Genomic DNA, 21011 nt, shown 5'->3' on the forward strand with positions numbered 1-21011 from the left:
GTGTCCTCTAATAAGGTCTGGTTGTTAACAGTAGCTCGTCTGTTTTTGCACAAGTTGACATCTAGTTGGCACATTTCAGTAAAAATCATAAATTAGGAAAAATTGATAAAATCCTGTCTTTCCTTCTGGCAAAGACCAACACATGCCCTAATTAGAGCAGCAAACACTGAAGGGAAAGGAACCCGAAATCAGCCAGCACATCGTGCTCCCATCTCGTAGGCGGGTGGGGGTCTTGGGTGTGCGTGGTTCTCAGAGCCAGTACAACTTGTTTTGGGAAAACAGCTGTGGCTGCAGGTAAAGACTCTGGGATCGGGCAGGAGCTGAGGCGGCGCACCTCCTGAGCAGCTGGGGGCTTGTCCAGGTCATCTGAGCAGAGGCGAGCCCTGTGTCTAGCACAGGTGCAGGGCTTTGGAGAAGAAGTGGAGCTGGAAGAGTTCAGGCTCACCTGTCGGGCCTGTCCTCGCAGGCATGGGCAGGTGCTGGGCGACCAGAGGCAAGGAGGTCCGTATGCCCGGTCGGTGGGGGGGGGGGAGAGACCGGTGACAAGCAGGGGGCAGGCTGCAGATCGTAGGCTTCGGTGAGTGGAGGGAGGCGGAGGGTGACGCCCTGCGTAGGACAGTGGCAGGACCTCTCCCAGGAGGTGGGCTGTGAGGAGGGGCAGGCTGCAGTGACCTGGGGGGAGAGCACAGCACGGCAGGCCCGGTGACCCGTGCGGAAAAGCGGTTGGCAGGGCACTGAGGAAGCCCCTGGGTCGGGCATAGTGAAGGAGGGGCTAGGGAGGTCCCCTGTGTGGGGAGAAGTGGCCTCCGGGCAGCTGGTGGCTGGGGGGGAGGCCTGTGGGTGTGGTTCCAAGTGCAGAGCTCGCGCGCTGGAGGACTTCCTGGTCACCTGGATAAGACGCCGGCTCCTGTGTGGGGGCGACATCGGATGGCCACGTCATAGCAGGATGCGCAGGGGCCCCGGCCCCAGGTGCCTGGTGTGCATGGCAGCACAGAGGCGGGGAGGCTGGTGGGTTTGAGCTCCTGCTGCATGCATGCGGGGCAGGTAGGACTGGCGAGGTGACAAATCCACGCACACTTACGTTGGTATGATCACTACCAGACCTGCAGCCCATCTGGAAGATGCCAGGGGCCCCAAGCAGGTCCCCTGTGAGCCAGGCCTTGTGGGGCCACCCTTGCCCTGCCTCCTCCCCAGCGCTGTCCCTGCTGGGGTGCCCTCTGCAAGCTGAGCTTCCGGGTACCCCTGCCTTCAGCCTGCGGCTCCATCATGAGGGGGGACCCAGACCTACAACTCGACAATGTGGCCAGTTCCCTTCACTTGTCTGATGGTAGAGGATAAATTGTCTGTGGTGTTTGCTCCTCCTGGTTTGTCCACCAGGTGTTGGTGACCCGTACACGTACACTAAACCCTCTAACTCTGTGTGTCTGCTTGCTGCCGACATTTTCCTCTTCTGATCCTGTAGATTCCCCTTCTCATCAGTATTTCCCAGTTAACATAATGAATGTCACTGTGCATTGCTCTGCTTTTTTAAAAAAATGAGGACTTCATGTTTTAGAGCAGTGTTAGGTTCACAGCAGAGCCGAGGGGAAGCACAGAGGTTCCCCCCCCACAACCTCCCCTGGGTCCCTCTGCCCCAGAGTGGTGTGTGTGTTACGCTGGGTAAGGCTGCACTCACACGTCATTACCACCCAGACGGCGATGCCGTATGTTCGTGGCTTTGCACAAACGTATGACAGCATGGATCCACCATTCCAGGGTCATACGGCTTGTTTTCACGGCCCTAAAACCGTGGTCTACTCGTTCATCCCCCCCGCCCCTGCAACCACGGGCCCATCACCGCCACCACGGTTGTGCCTTCGCCAGAGAGCCCTGTCGCTGGAATCGTGCAGGACGCAGCCTTCTCAGACCGGCTTCTGTCACTCAGTGATCCGCGCTCACGGTCCCTCCGTGTCTTCTCATGGCGTGATGGCTCGTTTCCTCTTAGCGCTGAATACTCCCCCATTGGCTGGATGGACGGTTCCCGTATCCACCCCCCCGCTGAAGAGCAGCTATGCATGAAGGGTCCCAAGGGTTGGCAGTTACGCATAAAGCTGTCTCGAACATCGTGTGCAGGGTTTTGTGTGGACGTGTGTTCTCATCTCCTCTGGGGAAACATCAGGGACCGTGATTGCTGGGCCGTATGGGAGGAGCACGTTTCATTTTGTGAGAGACCACCAGACTGCCTTGCAGGGTGGCTGCCCCATCTGCTTCCCCAGCAGCCGTAACGAGCGCTCCGGTCGCTCCACGTCCTCCCCAGCGCTCGTCGGTGTCTGTGTTCTGGATGGTGGCCATTCTCGTAGGTGCGCAGCTGAGTTCATCTCCCCGAGAACCTATGATGTGGAGCAGCTTTACTTATTGGCCATCTGTGTGTCTCTCTGTTCAGGTCTTTTGTCCATTTTTAAAAGATTGTTTGTGTTTTAGTGTTGAGTTCTGAGGGTTCTTTGTAGATCATTGATAACTGTCCTTTATCAGATGTGTCTTTTGCAAATGTTTCCTCCCAGTCTGCGGTTTGTCTCCTCACTCTCCAGACATGGTCTTTCACAGAACAGAGGTTTTACATTTTAACAAAGTCCAGCTTATCAGTTCTCTTTTCTTGGATTGTACCTTTGGTGCTGTATCTAAAAAGTCATGCTCCTATCCAGGCTCCCCTAGGATTTCTCCTGTGGTGTCTTCTAGAAGTTTTATAGTTTTGCATTCAACGTTTAGTCTGTGATCCATTGTGAGTTAATTGTGAAGAGTGTAAGGTCTGCGTTAGATTCACTTTTTGTGTGTGGACGTTCCGTTGTTCCAGCCCTACTTGTTGAAGAGACGATCTTTGCTCCGTGGATCGCCTTGCTCCTTTGACAAGGATCTGTCAGTGGTGTTTGTGTGGCTCTATTTCTCTTCCATTGATCTGTTCGTTTCTTCTCCAAGGATATTTTGTTTATATAATAATGAAAGTAAAATACAAATCATGAGGTTTATTCTCTAAAGGTGCTGGATTAAGTTGTTGAATTTCAGATTATTTTCCTTCAAATGATATAAGAATTTTATATTTCAGTTATTTTTGTTAAATAATCAAATCATCATTTGGTATTTTTTCTATGGTTGTAAAATTAATCTGGACTTCAACAAGTTGCTTGATTTATAGTAAAGTATCAACACAAATAATCTCCATCTTAACACTTCTCTTTTTAAAAATTTGCAGTGTATGGCTGTTAAAAATAAAACCCGTAGCAGCCACAAATAATATGTGAAACTTCTCTTAAAACCATTCTGTTTTGAGAATAAAATGGATAAATACAAGTAATAATTGCTAGTAATTTTAGTCAAGTTTACTGCTTGTCTTAAGCACTTTTTAATCTATACCTTTTTAGTGACTTCCTAATGATAGAATTTTCAGCAGCACAATAGAAAATATTCAAGTTCTGACACATCTTTAATATAAGTAAGTCATGTTCTTTACATTTCATTCCAGAATATCGTTTTTCACTAAGGGAGGGGAGGGCGTAAGGGTAGGAAGGTGTGCAGCCTCTCCATGGTGGAGAGAGGGGTACTGCCCATGTTATGTTCTTGTCCAACACAAACATCTACAAACGTACGAACAATAACCACCATCCACTTAAAAATGAAAACACTGCCAGTTGAATTGTGTTATTTGAAATCAGTTTTTGCATGCGGTCCCTCAGTGTCCAGTCCGGTTTTTTAGGAAGTACACGTCCCTGACTCGGACTTCTGAGTGCGCTTGCTATTAACTCCAAGTTCACAGCCATCACATTGACGGTCAGTCTGTGAACCACACACCCTGTTTTGGGTGTTGGCACTCCATCGTGTCCAATCTGGGAGGGCTAGCCTTGTTCAAACTGTTCATGTCTCCACATAAACTTCCCAACCAGCTTGCCTAGCTCTACTAAACAAAGGAAAGTTGGAATTGTAACTGGAACCAATTTAAACTTAAATACAAGTCTTTTGATGCCAGCTTGAATGGTCTTTTCACACTTCAGTGCCCCCAAGTTTAGCTCACTTCTTACTGCATTAGGGAAATTATTTGAATATTGCTGTCAAAGAAAGCTTTTCTTTAATTGGCCATTCCTGGAATTTTGTTCGATACGGGATTTTTTTTTATGGGGTTTTAATTCTTGCTTGTTTATAGTTCAGACCAGAAGAAGTGCTTTTCAGAATGAAAGAAAAATGGGTATGTGAAATGCTCTAGAGTGCTTGTATTTATTATTTTGCTTTGTTTTATAACCTTTGGTACCAGAGTTGGCATTTGTAGAAGCTGAAAATGTTGGCTTCTGCTCTGCAAGAGATTTCTGGCTTCTGTTCTTAATATGCATGTACCCACATGCCACGGTGCACAGCCTGATTATTTTCTACTGTGAGACATTTTCCGTGTCCTTTTTTAGAATTTTCATATGTAAGAGCAGGTAAACAAGGTGAGCTCTACAGGTCAGGTGAACTCCACTAGAGCCGAGCACCTCCTGTGGCTCAGACTTACCATCATCAACACTGCAAGTGTGTTCTTCCTCGTCCTGGACCTCCAGAGAAGCCAGCCTTCTCAGCCTACCAGTTATTGGTTAATTATCGAGTGTGCTTTCTGTCTACTTTAGTTTAACTTTTTATTTTGGGATCATGTTAATTCACATGCAGCTAATAACACGAGAACCCATGCTCACTTGACACAGTGCACTGTCACAATGAAGGTGTTGACCTCCGTACAGTCCAGATCCAGAACATTCTAGCCACAAGGATCCCTCCTATTGCCCTTTCATAGCCACACCCACATCTTCCCCCAGCCCTGGTGGCCACTAACCTGTTCTCCATTTCTACAGTTTTCTCATTTCCACACTGTTATGTATCAGTGGACCATGAGATTGGGTTTTTTCACGCATTCTAATTCTCTGGAAATCCATCCAGAGAATGGATGTGTGTATCAATAAACGTTGTGTATATCAATAGTTTGTCCCTTTTTATTGCCACATGGTATTCCATGGCATGGATGGACCACATTTTAGTTACTCACTCACCTTTTTTGGGTTATTGTGAATAAAGTTGCTATAAACATTCATGTGTTTATAATTTTAAGTAATCTCTCCCCCCAACATGGGGCTTGAACTCACAACCCCGAGGTCAAGAGTCACGTGCTCCATTGAACCAGCCAGGTGCCCCCATGTACCCATTTTTTATGTGAACGTGTCTTCATTTCTCTGGAATAAATGCACATCTTTAGTGTTTAAGAAACCACGAGGGTGGTTTCTGGGGTGGCTGCACCTGTTACGTTCCCGCCAGCCGTGTGAGTGACCCGCTTGTCTGCATCCTCGCCAGCGTTTGGGGTGGCCACTGTTTTTTATTGTAGCCATTCTCACAGGTGTGTGGTGGTATCCCGTGCGGTTTCAAGGTGCATCTCCCTAAGGGCTGATGACATCGAACAGCTTCTCACGTGCTCATTTGCCATCTGCAGATATATCTTCTTTGGTGAAATAACCATATTTTTTGCCCATTTTCTAATTGGATTGTTTTATTGTTTAGTTTTGAGAATTTCTTGTGTATTCTATTTGTTGGATATGTGGCTTTCAAAGATTTTCTCCCTGTCTGTAGCTTGTCTTTTCATCTTCTCAGTAGGGTCTTAAGCAGAAGTGTTTGATTTTGATGAGGTCCAGTTTACCAGTTTTTCCTTTCATAGATGGTGCTTTTGATCTGCAAGAGAGTCTGCAAACTCTTTGCCTATAGATCCTGAGGGTTTTCTCCTATGAATTTCCTAAAGGTGTTATAGTTTTGTGCTTTACCTTGAAGCTCCATGTCCATTTCAGGTGGATTTTTGTGTAGGGTGTAGACTCGGGTGTTGCACTGCTCCAGCATACTTTGTTGACAGGGCTGTCTGTCCTTCTGCGCTGACCGGCTTTGGCACCATTGTCCACGATCGGCCGGGTGTGTTGGCGAGAGCCTCTCTGTAGGTCCTTCCTTCTGCTCAGCTGTGACCTGCTTGTCTGCCCCTCGCTAATTCCACACCGTCCTGATGACTAAAGCTGTTTAGTAAGTACTTTATGATGGCTGCTTGGAAATCTTCTCCCAGTGATTCTGACATCTCTGGGTGGCATCTCCTGGTTGATGTTTTCATTCAGTTTGGGATCTTCGTGGCTCTCGGTATGATGAATGATTTTTTACTGAAACCTGAACATACTGTGTTACAAGACGCTGAACGTTACTTAAACCTCGCGTCCTAAAGCTGTCCTGTAGCTGTCCCTGGCACCACTCGCTCTCCCTGGTAGGGGTCCAGGTTCCCGCCAGGCCACTGCCGACAGCTCGCAGGCTTGCTCCTCTTCCGTGGTCTCCTGGCAGCCCTGATGGGGCTGAGATGGGCACCTCAGACAGGCCCCCTGAGTGTCCTCCTGACTCTGCGCTGCAGCTGGGAGGGTGGCGTCTGGCTGGAGTGGGGCCTTTCCCCTCTGTCCGTTGCCCCGTGTAGCTGGCAGCTCCCTCTCTTGGACCTTTGGCCGAAAGAGCAGTCCTTGTTTTGTTTGTTTTTGTCTGTGTCCATTCCCGTTGTTGTTCCCAGGCTTCTTCAGCTCCCAGGCTAGGGTAGTAATGCAAAAGCAGATGCAGGGCACTCCCTGCCGTGCGCTCCTTGGTCCCCGGCTGGTCTGCTTCTTCCCTCCACGCTTCAGAGCCCTTCTGATGTTTGCTTTATGTGTCATAGTTTGGGCTTCTCTGAAGTGCTTTGTGATGGCCTGTCTCACACCAGCTCTGTGCTTTCCTCTGTGCCGCCGGAGTCCCATCCTCAGGGTGCGCCCCAGCTGGCCCGCCCTCCAGCCTCCAGTTAGCACCCGTGCACCCGTTGTCCTGCCAAGGGACTCCTCAGAGCACCCATGTCACTCCGAGGGCGTGTGCTACTTCTGCACTCACGACCACATCTTCCCTCCCACTCTGGACCTCAGGAAGTTACTTTTTTTGTTGTTTAAATTTATTTGACAGAGACAGAGAGAGCACAAGTAGGCAGAGCAGTGGGCAGAGGGAGAGGGACAGGGCAGAGCAGGGAGCCCGACGCGGGGCCCGATCCCAGGACCCTGGGATCATGACCTGAGCCGAAGGCAGACGCTTAACGACTGAGCCACCCAGGCGCCCCAGGAAGTTACTTTTTTATTAAAACTTGCCATAATGGGGATATTAAAACACATGCAAATACAGAATTGCAAATGAACCCCTACATGCCCAGCAGCCGGCATGAGCATACCAGCCTCGACCCCTGTTTCGTCCAGACAGCATCTGCTTTCTCCCCCACCATGCCATGTTAGTTTATAAGAATAAACCCCAGATGTTATCATTTCATCTTTAGACACTTCAGTATGTCACTAAAATTTAAGTACTATTTCCACATCTAAAATGACTAATAATTCCTTAATATAATCAGCTATTCAGATGATACTTATTTTTTTTTAAATATTTATTTATTTGAGAGGGAGAGAGAGCAGGCGCAAGTGCAGTGGGAGGGGCAGAGGGAGAGAGAGAATCTCCGGCAGACTCCCCACTGAGCGCAGAGCCCGCCACGGGGCTCCATCTCATGACCCTGAGACCATGACCTGAGCCAAAACCAAGAGTCAGACACTTAATGACTGAGCCACCCAGGGGACCCCGAATAAAGGATTCTAGGTAGAAACTCATTTAACTTTTAGCAACGAATTTGCCACGTATACTTTGGGATTCAACATTGTTAACAAATGATTGTCATGAAAACTATATGCATTTTAGATAGATGAGAGAGATTTATAACATACGCATGATTTAGCACATTTTAGTTACTATTTTCCTAAAAACACTGGATTTGCCTTTCAGTGACATATAATATAACTTTTGTTTGTATACGGAGCCAATGTGGCTACGGCATTTGCAGTGTTCTGCTTGCTTTCAGTGTGATGGGTCCTTTATCACAGACTACGGTGAGTACAGAGTATGGCCGCAGTATTTAGGAAGAGGAGGCCATTAAACTTGTTAATAATTAGATCATTGGAGTAACTGTTCTTTGAGGATTTCCTGTGGTTTCTCCTGTCAACACAATAAGAAGTTATACATCGCTAAGGAATTAGATCCGATTTGAATAGTCGTGTGCTCTTTAGTTGCATCCACACGAGATGCTGTTCGAGATGAAGAAGAGCAGCAAGGTGAAGCCCTGGGGTGTTTTTGCTCTGCATCTTTGGTTTACAACCCAGACCAGAGTCCCGAGCGCAGTGATCCAACGGCAGGTGGGCTGGCAGGGCTGTGGCTCCGCCATCTTCTGTGATGACCTGGTGCGCCTTCGTCCCATCCTGTGGGAGGGCTCTCTCTGAGACACCCTCGTCCTCACTGTCCTCCCCCGAGGCCCAGCCCCTGCTGCAGGGCCGCCCTCCTCGGAGTGGCACTTGATCGCGGGGTGGTCCCTTTCCACATGTGCCATCCCTCCTGGCAGCGCAGCCCTGGTTGGCGGTCCTTTGGTGTCCTGGGCCGTGCAGATGCTCGGTCCCCGACAGCAGACCTAACTCCTTGTTTCGTGACTTTCTTCTTGAGTTTGTAGTAATGTCGTACCCGTTCCCTCGGGGCAGGCTGACCTCATCTGCTCATGTGATGGCCACGCTGAACATTATTTTCTTGCTGTCTTTCAGACAGAAACCATCTCCGCCAGTCAAGAAGCCCTCAGAAGTCCTTGGCCATGGATACAGAAGATGAAGAAAACATGAGTAAGACCTGGCCTATCATGTAGCACCAAGTAGCTAACTCTCCATTAAAACTTTAGTGTTCTTGTCAATCTTTCTAATGAGACTAATTTGGGGAAAGTGATTTTTTTCCTACAGTATTTCCTATATCATTAACAATGGCATGTTTTAAATTTCTGATGTATTCTCTACAGTGGTGTTGGTACTTGTGGTACTTGCTGTGGGCATTTTCCTAAAGCCGTGTGTCTGGACCGTCCGTCCCTCTGGGGCCACCATGTGTGTACCTGCAGGCGAACACACGCCTCCAGATGCGTTTGCCGCAGAGCTGCATGGTTTCATGCGATGTCACAGCCTGGTCTTCTACTGGTGGCCAGATTTTCATCTGTGCAAATCTAAAATACCCTTTGAGATTGATTTAAGTACTTGGTCATTTGGGATAACACTACCTAAATTTTGCCCTGTAAATACGATGGATTCTCCCTGTGCTTTGAGGGAAGGGGGCTCCCATGAGGCTGCTGATTTTGTTTGCAAGACGTCAGTGAGCCTGTGGGCTGCTGTGGACCCGAGCTCCCTGCTGGGCCTGTTCCGTGCCCCACACTGTCCTCTCTGGGGTGCAGGCTGGTGAGCCTCAGGGCTCACAGCTTCCCTCCCGCAGCAGTGTTCTCTGCGAAAAGAAGTTCCCTGAACACCTGTCCTCTATTTTATCTTTAACTCCAGATAGCCATGCATTTGAGTAAGATTTAAAGGCTCCCACCGAAGTTGGGAGCTTTTAGTAGGGAAATTACAGCAAAGCACCATCTTTCTGATATACGTCTATGTGTAATGTCACTTGTCTGTGTTCGGTGGTGCTCAAGGAAGAACATGCAGCTGTAAATGATGAGTGACAGCTTATTGAGAGTGGTCACGTGACTAGAACAGAGTTCAGTGCACCTCCCTGTGACTTCCCCCAAAACTGAGCAGCGGAGGCCTTGCCCTTGGGCTAGTCTGCCGCCGAACACCCAGCAGCTCACCTGGCAGAGCCTGGCTGCCCCACGGGCCCCGCTGCGGGGGACGCAGTGGGCTGGGCCTTTGTCACACAAACCGTGGGAGGTGTTCTCTTGGCGGTCGGGGGCATGAGAAGGCATGAGCGGTTGCTGTTTTCAGCAGCAAGACCACAGCTCTGTGAGCTGCCGTCCCCATCAGAGCCTCCTTGGGGGTCTGTCCTGCTGGCCATGGCCACTTTTCCCCCTGCATTCCCCCACGTGGGGACTGCGTGAGCACCTGTGCACCAAGCCTCCTTTTTTGGGGACCGGGGGCTGTCGTCCACGGCGGCAGTCACTGAGTTGGGGTGGAAACTTCGTGGTGCGTAGACCATGTGGTAACTCGCCAAGATAAAGGAATCCTGTGAGTGATTGTGCGGGAAAGATGAATGTGGTTCAGGAGCTGGAAGTGGCAGGAAGTCCTAAAGGTCCTGCCGTTTCGGAGGCAACGAAAGATCTTATCACGGCCGCATTCACATTTGTGGAATAAAGCAGCACGTGTGTGTTTAAGGGCTGTGACAGTGGAGCCTCTTCCCTAATTCTAATATTGGTTTCCTCTGCGTAGTAGCACGTCTCATTAGATGGGAGCTGAGCAGGATCTGAGCGCTCCGGGAGCAGATGACAACTTGGAATTTGTGTAAAGTGTATTACGGGAGGCGTGTTTTTCTTACAGTCTCAAGATTATCTGTCACCCTAGCCCTGGTTATTTTTATTTCTAAAGGCCAGCCTTTGTGTCAGAGGCTGTGCGTGATTGAGTGCACGTGTGCACATGCTGACGTGGCCCGACCCCCTGCCAGTGACCCCCCCCAGGCACCAGCGTCGGGATGTAAGCGCTCATGTAGCGTGTACCGCTCTTGCTCACTTGTTAATCTAAATTCTGTCTCGCTCTGCCCTTTTTAACCTTTGTTTCTTTTGAGCACCGAAAGGAGTAACCTATTGAGCTTTTGCTGGAGGATGTTATAAATGAAAATTTAGTGTCCATTCCGTCAGCTTTGTCAACTGGGAGAAGTGGTGTGTGTGTTGGGAGCCCTGGGGAGTATTTGCCGTCAGCAGAGAGCCGTCTCCAGTCCCCTCATCTCTGCCTCGGCATGGAAGCTGTTTCCCGGGGGTTAGTCTTTACACCTCAGCCCCAAAAGCTCGAGAACTTGAACTTTGGGGATTGGTAGCCATCAGCACAGACTTTCTGTCCCAGTTGCCTCCCGTGTCCACAGAGCTGTCTGCTTGCTCAGCATCATGAGAATCTACATGTAGATGACATAGCAGAAGGACCCTAGGGCCACCACATCTGGGACCGCTTACACCTGCAGAAGCTGCTGTGGTTACTTACCGTAGATCTCTGATAGCTAGTGGCAGGTCCCACAGACAGTGCCTCAGAGCCCCGCGCTTACCACTCCTGCGCTTCATGCGGCAGGTGGCCTGTGAAAATCAACCAGGAAAACCAGGAATTTTTTTCTCTTTTTTTAAAAAGCTTGATAAACTTACAGGGAAGAATGAATACTTTTTTATTCCCCTTTTTGAAACCAAAATCATACTTATTTTGCCATGAACTTTTAGAGTTTTAAAATTATCCTTATTAATTGTAAATAGAAACTACCTTTAAAAGGTGGGATAACCAAATTATTCTGTAAATCCATCAAATGTTTATTTTAAAAAAGATAAAAATTGCTGGCTTTACTTAACAAAGTTAGGAAGCTGTAGGCTGTTTGCAGCTTCAATTTTATGTCTTTTTTTTTTAACGTATTTTTTTCCCTATCACAGAATGTCGTAAGGGTTCGGAGGTAAATCAGTCCCCACGTAGCATGGAACCAGGGTAAGCATGTACTAGAAGCGAAGCTGCATCCTTCAGAAATCTCCACTAGTCCGGAGCACTTCCCAGGATTTACCAGGCGTTCTCTGAGATCGATTCATGCACTAGGTCAAGTAACCGCACACATTGATCTGAAAGCTGGTTAGCTTGTGAATGCCTGTTTTAAACCCTGTTTCCTCTTCTGGGAGAGGCTGCTGTCCAGAGCCCGGGAGCCCGAGAGCAGGGACATCGGAGAGGAGGGGCAATGTGTCAGCACTGACAGGAGAGTTTTCAGGATCAGTTTAGCATCCCACATTTTGATAAGCTTGAATAGAGCGTCTCCAGATGCCTCAGAATGTTCTTGTAGGAAATAAGTATTTGAAAGATTCAGCTTTTAATGCAAGAGCAGTTGGTGACGCTAACTAGGAGTGGTGTCTAGGGGCTGGTTCCTGGGTGGAGTGGCAGCTTTCTGCACACACAACAAGGAACAGAGTGTGTAAGCACACATCACTTAACCAGTTACAAAGAGAGATAAAGGAATCTATAAATTTTGCATTTACAAGATCCTGCAACGAAGGCGTTGTAAGTTACTCTTTCTGGGCACCACAGGTTCGAGCAGCACAGATGTTAAGGAAAGCTGCAGTCTGGACAGCGTGCCCCCCAAGGACGGCAGTGCCCCCGGGCCTGGCGAGGGCGCCCCGCTCTCCAACGGGGGTGGCGGTGGTGCCAGCCGGAAGCGGCCCCTGGAGGAGGGCAGCAACGGCCACGCCAAGTTCCGCCTGAAGAAGAGGCGGCGGCCGCCCGGGCCCGCGCTGCCGAAGAACGCCCTGATGCAGCTGAACGAGATCAAGCCTGGCCTGCAGTATGCACTGCTGTCCCAGACGGGGCCGGTGCATGCGCCCCTGTTCGTCATGTCCGTTGAAGTTAACGGGCAGGTGTTCGAGGGCTCCGGCCCTACCAAGAAGAAGGCCAAGCTGCACGCCGCCGAGAAGGCCCTACGGTCTTTCGTGCAGTTCCCCAACGCCTCCGAGGCGCATCTGGCCATGGGGAGGACCCTGTCCGCCAACACGGACTTCACGTCCGACCAGGCTGACTTCCCCGACACGCTCTTCAATGGCTTCGAGACCCCAGACAGGTCGGAAATACCCTTCTACCTGGGCTCCAATGGGGATGACTCCTTCAGCTCCAGCGGGGACCTCAGCTTGGCGGCGTCCCCAGCACCCGCGAGCCTTGCGCAGCCTCCTCTCCCCGGCCCTCCACCGTTCCCACCACCGAGCGGGAAGAACCCCGTGATGATCCTGAATGAGCTGCGGCCGGGGCTCAAGTACGACTTCTTGTCGGAGAGCGGGGAGAGCCATGCCAAGAGCTTCGTCATGTCTGTGGTGGTGGATGGCCAGTTCTTCGAGGGCTCGGGCAGGAACAAAAAGCTCGCCAAGGCCCGGGCTGCGCAGTCCGCACTGGCAACCATTTTTAATTTGCACTTGGATCAAACACCATCTCGCCAGCCCATCCCCAGCGAGGGCCTTCAGTTACATTTACCACAGGTGAGGAAACATGCCGCTGCCGGAAACGGTGGCCATGTCTTGACAGTGCTTTCAGACAGGGCTTCATTCTCCTGGTCGCTGTTGAGGTCCCATCTGAACGTCCCTGGTAAGTCTGGCTCCGCGCGGTCTTGCCCTGCCGAGCGGGTCATGCTGGGCAGCCTGTCCAGGGCCATCACGTGCGGGCGGGACACATGAAGCCCCGTCCACCAGAGCAGTGCTTTCAGTGGCCTCCAGGCCGAGCCCTGCCCCGTGCCCCACGGCAACCCGTGGCTCCCTCCCCACACAGTCCACCCTTGTGGGGACTCACGTCCCACTGCAGCCTGTGACAGGAGCAGCTCAGTGGTGTTTCCCGCAAAGTCTCACCAGGGAATCCCACGCACAGAAGGGAGGCCGGCTGGCCAGTAGCTGAAACCCTAGTGTGGGTACGGGTGGGTGTCTTGCAGCTCCAGCAGGACTGAGGGCTGAGGGGCCAGCTGGGCCGAGGACACCCCACAACAGGCATGAGCCTCTTGGAGGGGCAAGGGACGGAAGGGGACCTTCAGCGGCACTCAAGCTGCCCAGGAATCTGTACCTGGAATGTCATTGGTGGGGTCCATGTGGGTCTCCCTGCTGCTCGGCCGGAGGTAGGCGGCCACTCTTGTTTGGTTTTGGACGGCCCTCCCCCATAAGACCAGGGTGAAGACGGGGGGATTTCAGGGTGGGCTCATGGCTTGTGTGAACGGGGAGATACGCGTGTAGCTGGCATCTCTAAATCCTAGAACTCTTTATGTATTGCTTCTCTTTTTGGAAATCCAGGTTTCTAGTGTAAAAATTATCCTTTTAGAGAGAAAATCTGACCACCCTTCTTTATTCCTTTTTGTCAAAATATTACTGATGTTGAAGATAAATTATGTACTGGTTTGATCAGAAAAAATGAAGGGACTCCAGGTTGCTAGATGGGACAGCTTATATCTCTCCTAGAAGACTCCAAGCGTCACAGCTTCTCTGGTACCTTTGAACACAAGTAGGGTAACCTCTCTGTGCCGTTGCCTGAGGCGACCAGTACTTCTAGGTTTTAGAAGAAGAAACTTCATTTTATTTTGCCTAAAGCAACCAAATACAGCATCAATATAAAGTAGCGTATTTAAAATATCCTACTGGTATTTAATGAACCAAATAATCACATCCCATAATTAACCTCTTATGCACATTTTTTCAGAAGAATAGTAGTCCATTTATCATTTCACACGTCAGTGGTACTGGTTTCCTGGGACTTTTATTTTTAGGTTTCCTGTTTGCTGCAGTATCTTCCCGCTTGAGTTCACGCCAGTGTCTGGTGCCACCTGACTGCCCTTGACCTCAGCAGAGTCACGTGTGAGACGATTGGAGTCCCATCAAATGTGGGAACCCCTGGTGCCTGGGTTTTGCAGGGTGGAGGGGTCACACTGTGGTGGGGAGTCACGCGGCGGTCCCGGCCTAGGCCTGTACTTCTGTGGGAGCTGAGACCAGAGCCCTGCTGGGGGCCATGTGGGGGCCTCACCTGGAGGGGCTTCTGGGAATCCGGTCTAAAGGAGAGAGGTAGACGGGCAGGGGTCATCTCAGCTGTGCCCAGGCCGCTTGCTCAAGTTCTGCGAGTGCCCGGCGCTGGTGTGGAGCTGCGTGTCCCCGTCTCTGCTCCCTGTGCCCCCACCGTGGTGTCTCTGGAGCCCCACGGGAGCTCAGGATATGACCACACTTTCCTTGGAGGACCTGGGGTGGCCTGCGCAGAATCAGCCCTGGCAGCTTGATTTCTGGAATCTTTGCATTGGAAGTTTCCAGTGTGCCTTCTGGAGTGGTGAGCATCCTCACTGTTGGCCTGGAGTAGCCCTTGAGTCCCTGGTCTTGGAACTTCTTGCCTTTATCGTGTTCATAGGGCGTTCCAGGGTTTAAACCCAGACGTCGTGGGCCATGTGAGGCGTGCAGAGCCCTCGCTCAGTAGTGGATTCTGTGAGAGCGGCAGAATCGGGCATCAGCCCCGAGCTCAGCTTTGAGCCGGGGCTTCTCAGTCCTAGGCGCCGTTGCAGGGAAGGGGTGCCGCCTGGGGCTATAGGGGCATGGGTGTGACTCTTGTTGTTACATCTGCACCCAACACATAGAGAGAGAGTTGCTTCCTTACCCTAAGGAAGGAGATTGTAATCTCTGTGAGGGGTCGGAGGGACTGTCTCGGTGCCGAAAATGTCTGCCTCTGACCAGTGAGTGTCCACGTAAGGGCCTGACCTCCATCTGAGTGTCTCTGAGCTCTGGGGTTTGGAGATAGGCCTAACCTTCCATGAAACGGAAGCTTTTCTTTTCTGTGGCTTATTCTTAACCTCTCTTAAGATTTTTTCTCTTACGTAAATTGGAACATGTGGTTCTTCATCTTTGATCCCCTCCCCACCGTGTCGCCTGCACCCACGTGTGTGGCACTGATTCTCTGCCCTGGGTGCAGGGGGGCCTGCCACCCCACATCTTCTGTCCACACTCCCCGCCCCCAGCTTGAGCGCAGTCTTCTGGGGCTCCTTGGTACTTATTGGGGCAACGGCAGGAGGAGGAAATCCTGGTGACTTGTGTTCTTTTCAAAATAAGTCATCATTTAGGATGAGGGACGTTTCTGTCCATTTGGGGAGTGTTTTATTATGGGCCAAACTGGGGACACTGGATGTAGCTGTTTGATCGTCAAGTGTGAGATTGGGAGGACGCAGCTCTTCACACACATCCCCCATCAGGCATCATTTCCCAAAAACACTAGGATCCAAGATAAATTATAAGCTATGAAAATAAGACGGGACAGATGTGTTTGCTCCTGGGAAGGGCTCCCTCCAGTGCAGGCTGTCTGGTCTGGCCATGTACCAGCCACACTTAACCCCTTCCCCAGAGAGCGTGGCCGTCAGTGCTATCTGGCGTGGGCTGGGTCTATGGCAGATGCCCTTGCAGGCTCTTGTTGGCGCTGCTTCCCGGGTGGTGGCTGAGCCACGTGCGGCAGGTGCCCCGGGCCGTGGCTGAGCACAGCTGTGTGGCCTTCACCAGGTTGTTCTTCACGCTGCTCCTTCTCTTGCCCTGATGTTGTGGGGCACACTCAAGGGCATGTTCCCTGGCCCGGCCAGTCCCTGAGTGGACGGCCACCCCTCCTGTGGTCAGAAAAGGAGCACTTTGACTTCTTCAAAAGCCCTGTTGCTCCAGGGCTCCTTGGAGGCTGGGAGAGCTGGGTGCAGAGCTGGGTGCAATCATGGAGGGTGTGAGGCAGGTGGCCCAGAGAAGCCACTCTGGCTGGTCTCTGCCTCGGCTTCCTCATCCAGGGGGAGGGCTGGGGTATTGGGAGGACCAGAGGGGTGGCACGGGCTCTGGACTATCCCTCTCCATGAGACTCTCGAAGGATTCCAGCAAGAGCCTCCAGTGCTCCTGGGGCCTCTGTTTTCAAGGAATGTTTTGGAGGAAAAAAAAAGCAAGCACACACACATGCGTGCCCGTTTGCCAGTTTTGCCTGTGTGGTTTTCCAGAGGAGAAGCCGTCTGAAAGGCCACTCTCAAGGGACGGCCTTGTTGGTGTGCACGGGGTGGGTGCAGGCCGCACCGCTGACTCCCTGCTGTGGTCCTCAGGTGTTAGCTGATGCTGTGGCCCGCCTGGTGCTGGATAAGTTTGGCGATCTGACGGACAACTTCTCCTCTCCTCACGCACGCAGGAAAGTTCTTGCTGGCATCGTCATGACAACAGGTAAAACGTTGGTGTTGCATGTCAGCCTGCCTTGCTTCCTGCCTAACAGAGAGGGGACGTGCTCTCAGGCTGGGACCACCTCTGTGACACTGATGGGGCCGTTTTCCTAATCCTTCAGAATCCCTGGCATGTGCAAATGTAGGAACTGCACTTATATTTTCCCCTACATGTTCGTTTCTTTAACCTAGGTTTTCTTATTTGGAGAAAGCATACTGTATTAATATCTGATTTCTATAATCACACCTATGAATGGTTTTGATCGACTCTGGAAAAATCCAGCAAAATGGCACCTCCCCCTTCCTGCTTCATTTGCGAGTGGGACGCATTTGACTTAACCAGTGGGGATGCTACCGGCTAGTTTCTGTGGGACTTTTATGTGGGAGACAGGCAGCTCTAGCAAGAGCAGAAAATGCACAGGTAAAAAGCACACTTTGGGATGGCAGAAGGAGCCCTATTAAATTTACACAGAAGTTCCCACCAGCGCAAGGAACCCCCCTGAGTCCTTTCCCACACTCCAGCGGTGAGGGTGCTGAGCAGCATCTGCCCATGGACCACTCCCAGGAACAGGAGACCGCAGCGGTGGCCCAGGCCTGGATCCCTGCTCCCGTGGGGCCTTCTGCCCTGGGGCAACCTCTCAGCCCCCCACTGGCTGTCTGAGCCTGGACGTCCATGTGCAGAAAGCCCCTTAGGGCCGGAGAGCAAGCGAGCGAGCTGGGAACGCTTTATGTGTCTACACCTGCCAACCAGGGAGAAAACCCCAGTCCTCCGTGTGGGCGAACGCACTGCCCTTTTCTCCTGAGGCAGCTCTGTCGCATCGTGGGCAGGGCGTGATTTCCTCAGCGTTGGCCCACCGCTTGATGGCTGAGGAAACCTGAGTGCTGTTTTAATTACAGCTTTTTCTTGCACGATGTCTTACTTTGGTGCAGCAGAGGGTATGCCTGCGGTAGGAGGAAGTGCTCTGGACGTCACCCTGGGTTTCAGGGTGATTCTGGTGGTGATGCCTGTGTTCTCCCCGCCCCTCTCTTTGCTGCTTTTTTTCACATGACGAAAGGTGAACGCTTCAGCCCCTGGAGTGAAGTGTCCCCTGGGTGAGGCTCTGTGCCTTCAGCCGCGGCAGGAGTGAGCGGCTGCCGGGTCCTTCCGTGCGGCCAGAGGGGGCACACCAGCTGCCGGGGCGTGTTGCACCTTGCTGTGCATCTACTTGCGACCTTTTGCTCAGGGCCACGGTGTACCCCTGCAGGTAGTGCCACACAGCCCGTGGCACGGGGCCCTGACGTCAGATGGCCGGGTTCAGCTTGGGCTCCCGCTGGTTGAATGACCTTGGGCAAGCCTTTTGACCCCTGAGGGTCGTCATCTGCAAAATGGAGACTGGTATACGTGCCCCTCAGAGCACATCGTGGGAATGAAGTGGAAACCCTTACCTAACAGGCCTGGCCCTGCACCTGCCGCTCGGGGCGCACACGGTCCGTGTAGCTGCGGGCGAGTGAGGTTTGCTGTTGGGCAGTGTGCACGTCTTGCCCCGTGTCTGGAGTACGTGGTCTGTCAGCACATGTCCGTCAGACCGGCAGTGCTTCCAGGGCCGTTACCAGCACACCGCGGGTCGCCTCCTCCCTTCCCCGGCGGTGCTTCCAGGGCCGTTACCAGCACACCGCGGGTCGCCTCCTCCCTTCCCCTCTGGTCCCTCCGGTGGCTATACGCCCTTCCTCGTAGCCTCACCAGTGCCTTCATCAACCGTTTAGTCTGCTTCTACCTGGGGCTTCCTCCCCGTATCCGCTGGGAAACGTTCAAGAAAAGACTTGGTTGCATCCGGAGGAAATACCTTCCTTAGGTTTGAATCTGTAGACTAAAGAGCGAGGGAGGTTCACTTCCCAGAAACATTGCTCCGTGAGTCCTCAGGGGGAGGCCATTTGCAGAGGCTGAGTCTGCCCAGGTACAAATTGGGGGCAGGGGTGCATATCACACCCCAAAAGTGAAGTCACTGAGAACGCACGGCGGACCCTGGGAGCACAGTGAGCCACGAGGAGTAATTTCTCGTTTGTTTTTCAGGCACAGATGTGAAAGACGCCAAGGTGATCAGTATTTCCACGGGGACAAAGTGCATCAATGGCGAGTACATGAGTGACCGTGGCCTTGCATTAAATGACTGCCATGCAGAAATTATAGCTCGGAGATCCTTGCTTAGATTTCTTTATACACAACTTGAGCTTTACTTAAAGTAAGTTTAGTAAGTAAATAACTAAAGGAGGCAGTTTTTAAATAACATTCCTTCCTGTCAGAATGTATTGCAAAACCTTCATTGTCTGTAATCTCTGAAAAATTCTTAAAATAGTGACTTTATTGGCAATGATGAGATTGGGTCCTGTTTTCCCATGATGCTCAAGCTACAAAATCCAGTTGGGCGAATACTACACAGGCATGCACACATGTACTTGTGGCTCGTGCGGCCATCGATTTGAGGTCTGTGCTCAGGCCCGTGTGCTTCTGGCGGGCGCGGCATGAACCTGAACAGAACCGAGCCACCTGGGGACCAGGGCCATTCATTCTAGTCACCTGTCTGAGCTGCTTTTGTTTACCAAGGCATTTCTTACATGTCATCTGTCTGTGTCGAAGTCCTAAATGAGAAGAAGGGAAGGTCATTCACGTTCCGATGACTTGTTCTTTATTGAGTGGACTCAGTCATTAACTGTGTTAATTATCATCAACACGTCAACATCCCAGTTCAAGCTCATCTGTACCTTGTTGAAAGTAGTGGCCTCTGAAAGTCATTGTTAATTACGACAGACTTAAGTTTTGACTGTATACAGCTTGAAAGATCATTTTTGCAACCCTTTTCCTTCTAGTAACAAAGACGATCAAAAACGGTCCATCTTTCAGAAGTCCGAGCGGGGAGGGTTTAAGCTGAAGGAGAGTGTTCAGTTCCATCTGTACATCAGCACGTCTCCCTGTGGGGACGCCAGGATCTTCTCACCGCACGAGCCGATCCTGGAAGGTATGGGACTCAGCCGGCAGTGTCTCGAGGAGACTCGGGGTTACGTAGTGACAGACCAAAGAGTAGACCTACGTTAATATCCTTTTCTTCTTTTTCTTGAAAATTTCAGCTTTTGAAAGTGGATCTGATAGGAATATAGAGAAGTACGGGGTTTCTCTTTTCAATGAAGAGTTTGATGAGGAGACCTGGCTGAATGAAACGTGTTGACTCTGATGCACTAAGTACACTAAGGAATTAGAGTAGAAGTAAGGGTATTAAATCAGACTTGCATTTAAATTTAGACAGCCTGTATTTCTGCATCTGGGCTTTGGACAGGCCGTGATTTGATGCGTGTGTACCTGCGAGGTGTGGCGGGCATTTCAGAAGCAGGCACACATAGTGAGAAGGGGGCCCTGGCGCACCATCACGTGAGGCCCGCGCTTCTGTTGTATAGTAATTCGTGTCCTTGTCTCTTCTTCTAAGCTGAAGCAACTCAAATACAGCATCTGAGTGCATTATTTTCCTTGATTCCAAAAGCAATATATATGCACTGTGGAAAATTGCTCCATATTTTTTAAAATATAAGAAAAAATTTTAATCGCGCATGCTCATGTAACCCAGAGATACTCACTTTAGATGTTTGTTTGTGCATGCATGTTTCCTCTGCATTTATTTCAGCATTCCTGTAATTTAATTTTGGAACATTTAAAAATGCAGGGAAAATATATAACCCTCACATATCCATCATCTGGAATTAACAAATGTTAGCATTTTGTCCTGTTTGCTTCAGCTCATTTTGAATGATAGAAATCATTTTGGTTAAAATGGAAGTCCTTTTTCCGCAGCCCCTGGAGGAGACCACTTTCATGAATATGGTTTGTATTACATCCTCTCCTGCCCAGTTTTCTCCACCATGTTGTACATCTGTCTTAGAGAGAGAGAGAGAGAACAGGCAGGTGTGCACGGGCCTGTGAACTGACGTTAGATGTCTAGGGCTGCTGCCCGCGGGACTCTCATCTGGCCTCCCTCTCCTAGAACCAGCGGACAGACATCCGAACCGCAAAGCCAGAGGACAGCTGCGGACGAAAATAGAGTCTGGAGAAGGCACAATCCCCGTGCGATCCAATGCCAGCCTCCAGACGTGGGACGGGGTGCTGCAGGGTGAGAGGCTGCTCACCATGTCCTGCAGCGACAAGATGGCGCGGTAAGGCCTCCCGCCCGCGGGCTCCCCGCAGGCGCGTGGTTCGTCCGCGTTTCCGGTTCCAGTGTTGCCCGCGTTCTCTG

At 51.0% G+C, this 21011-nt stretch overlaps 1 protein-coding gene across 11 annotated transcripts in view; it reads left to right on the top strand.

Moving 5' to 3' along the window:
* ADARB1 (adenosine deaminase RNA specific B1) overlaps positions 1 to 21011 on the top strand; it is a 147337-nt gene that overhangs the window by 75829 nt on the left and 50497 nt on the right. For 10 of the 11 annotated variants that reach the window (XM_073888902.1, XM_073888897.1, XM_073888898.1 and 7 more), the window contains 6 exons: positions 8652 to 8726; positions 12117 to 13051; positions 16645 to 16759; positions 18806 to 18974; positions 19600 to 19748; positions 20763 to 20931. In XM_073888902.1, coding sequence (XP_073745003.1) covers positions 8699 to 8726; positions 12117 to 13051; positions 16645 to 16759; positions 18806 to 18974; positions 19600 to 19748; positions 20763 to 20931 — 1565 coding nt within the window. In that variant the 5' untranslated portion in view covers positions 8652 to 8698. Of the gene's footprint in view, positions 1 to 8651; positions 8727 to 11479; positions 11532 to 12116; positions 13052 to 16644; positions 16760 to 18805; positions 18975 to 19599; positions 19749 to 20762; positions 20932 to 21011 lie in introns of all 11 variants that reach the window. The other variant, XM_073888903.1, reaches the window with a different exon arrangement.

Source organism: Callorhinus ursinus, unplaced genomic scaffold (genome assembly GCF_003265705.2).
Source record: "Callorhinus ursinus isolate GAN/ISIS: 27379988/994484 unplaced genomic scaffold, GSC_fseal_2.0 scaffold98, whole genome shotgun sequence".
Lineage (NCBI taxonomy): Eukaryota > Metazoa > Chordata > Mammalia > Carnivora > Otariidae > Callorhinus > Callorhinus ursinus.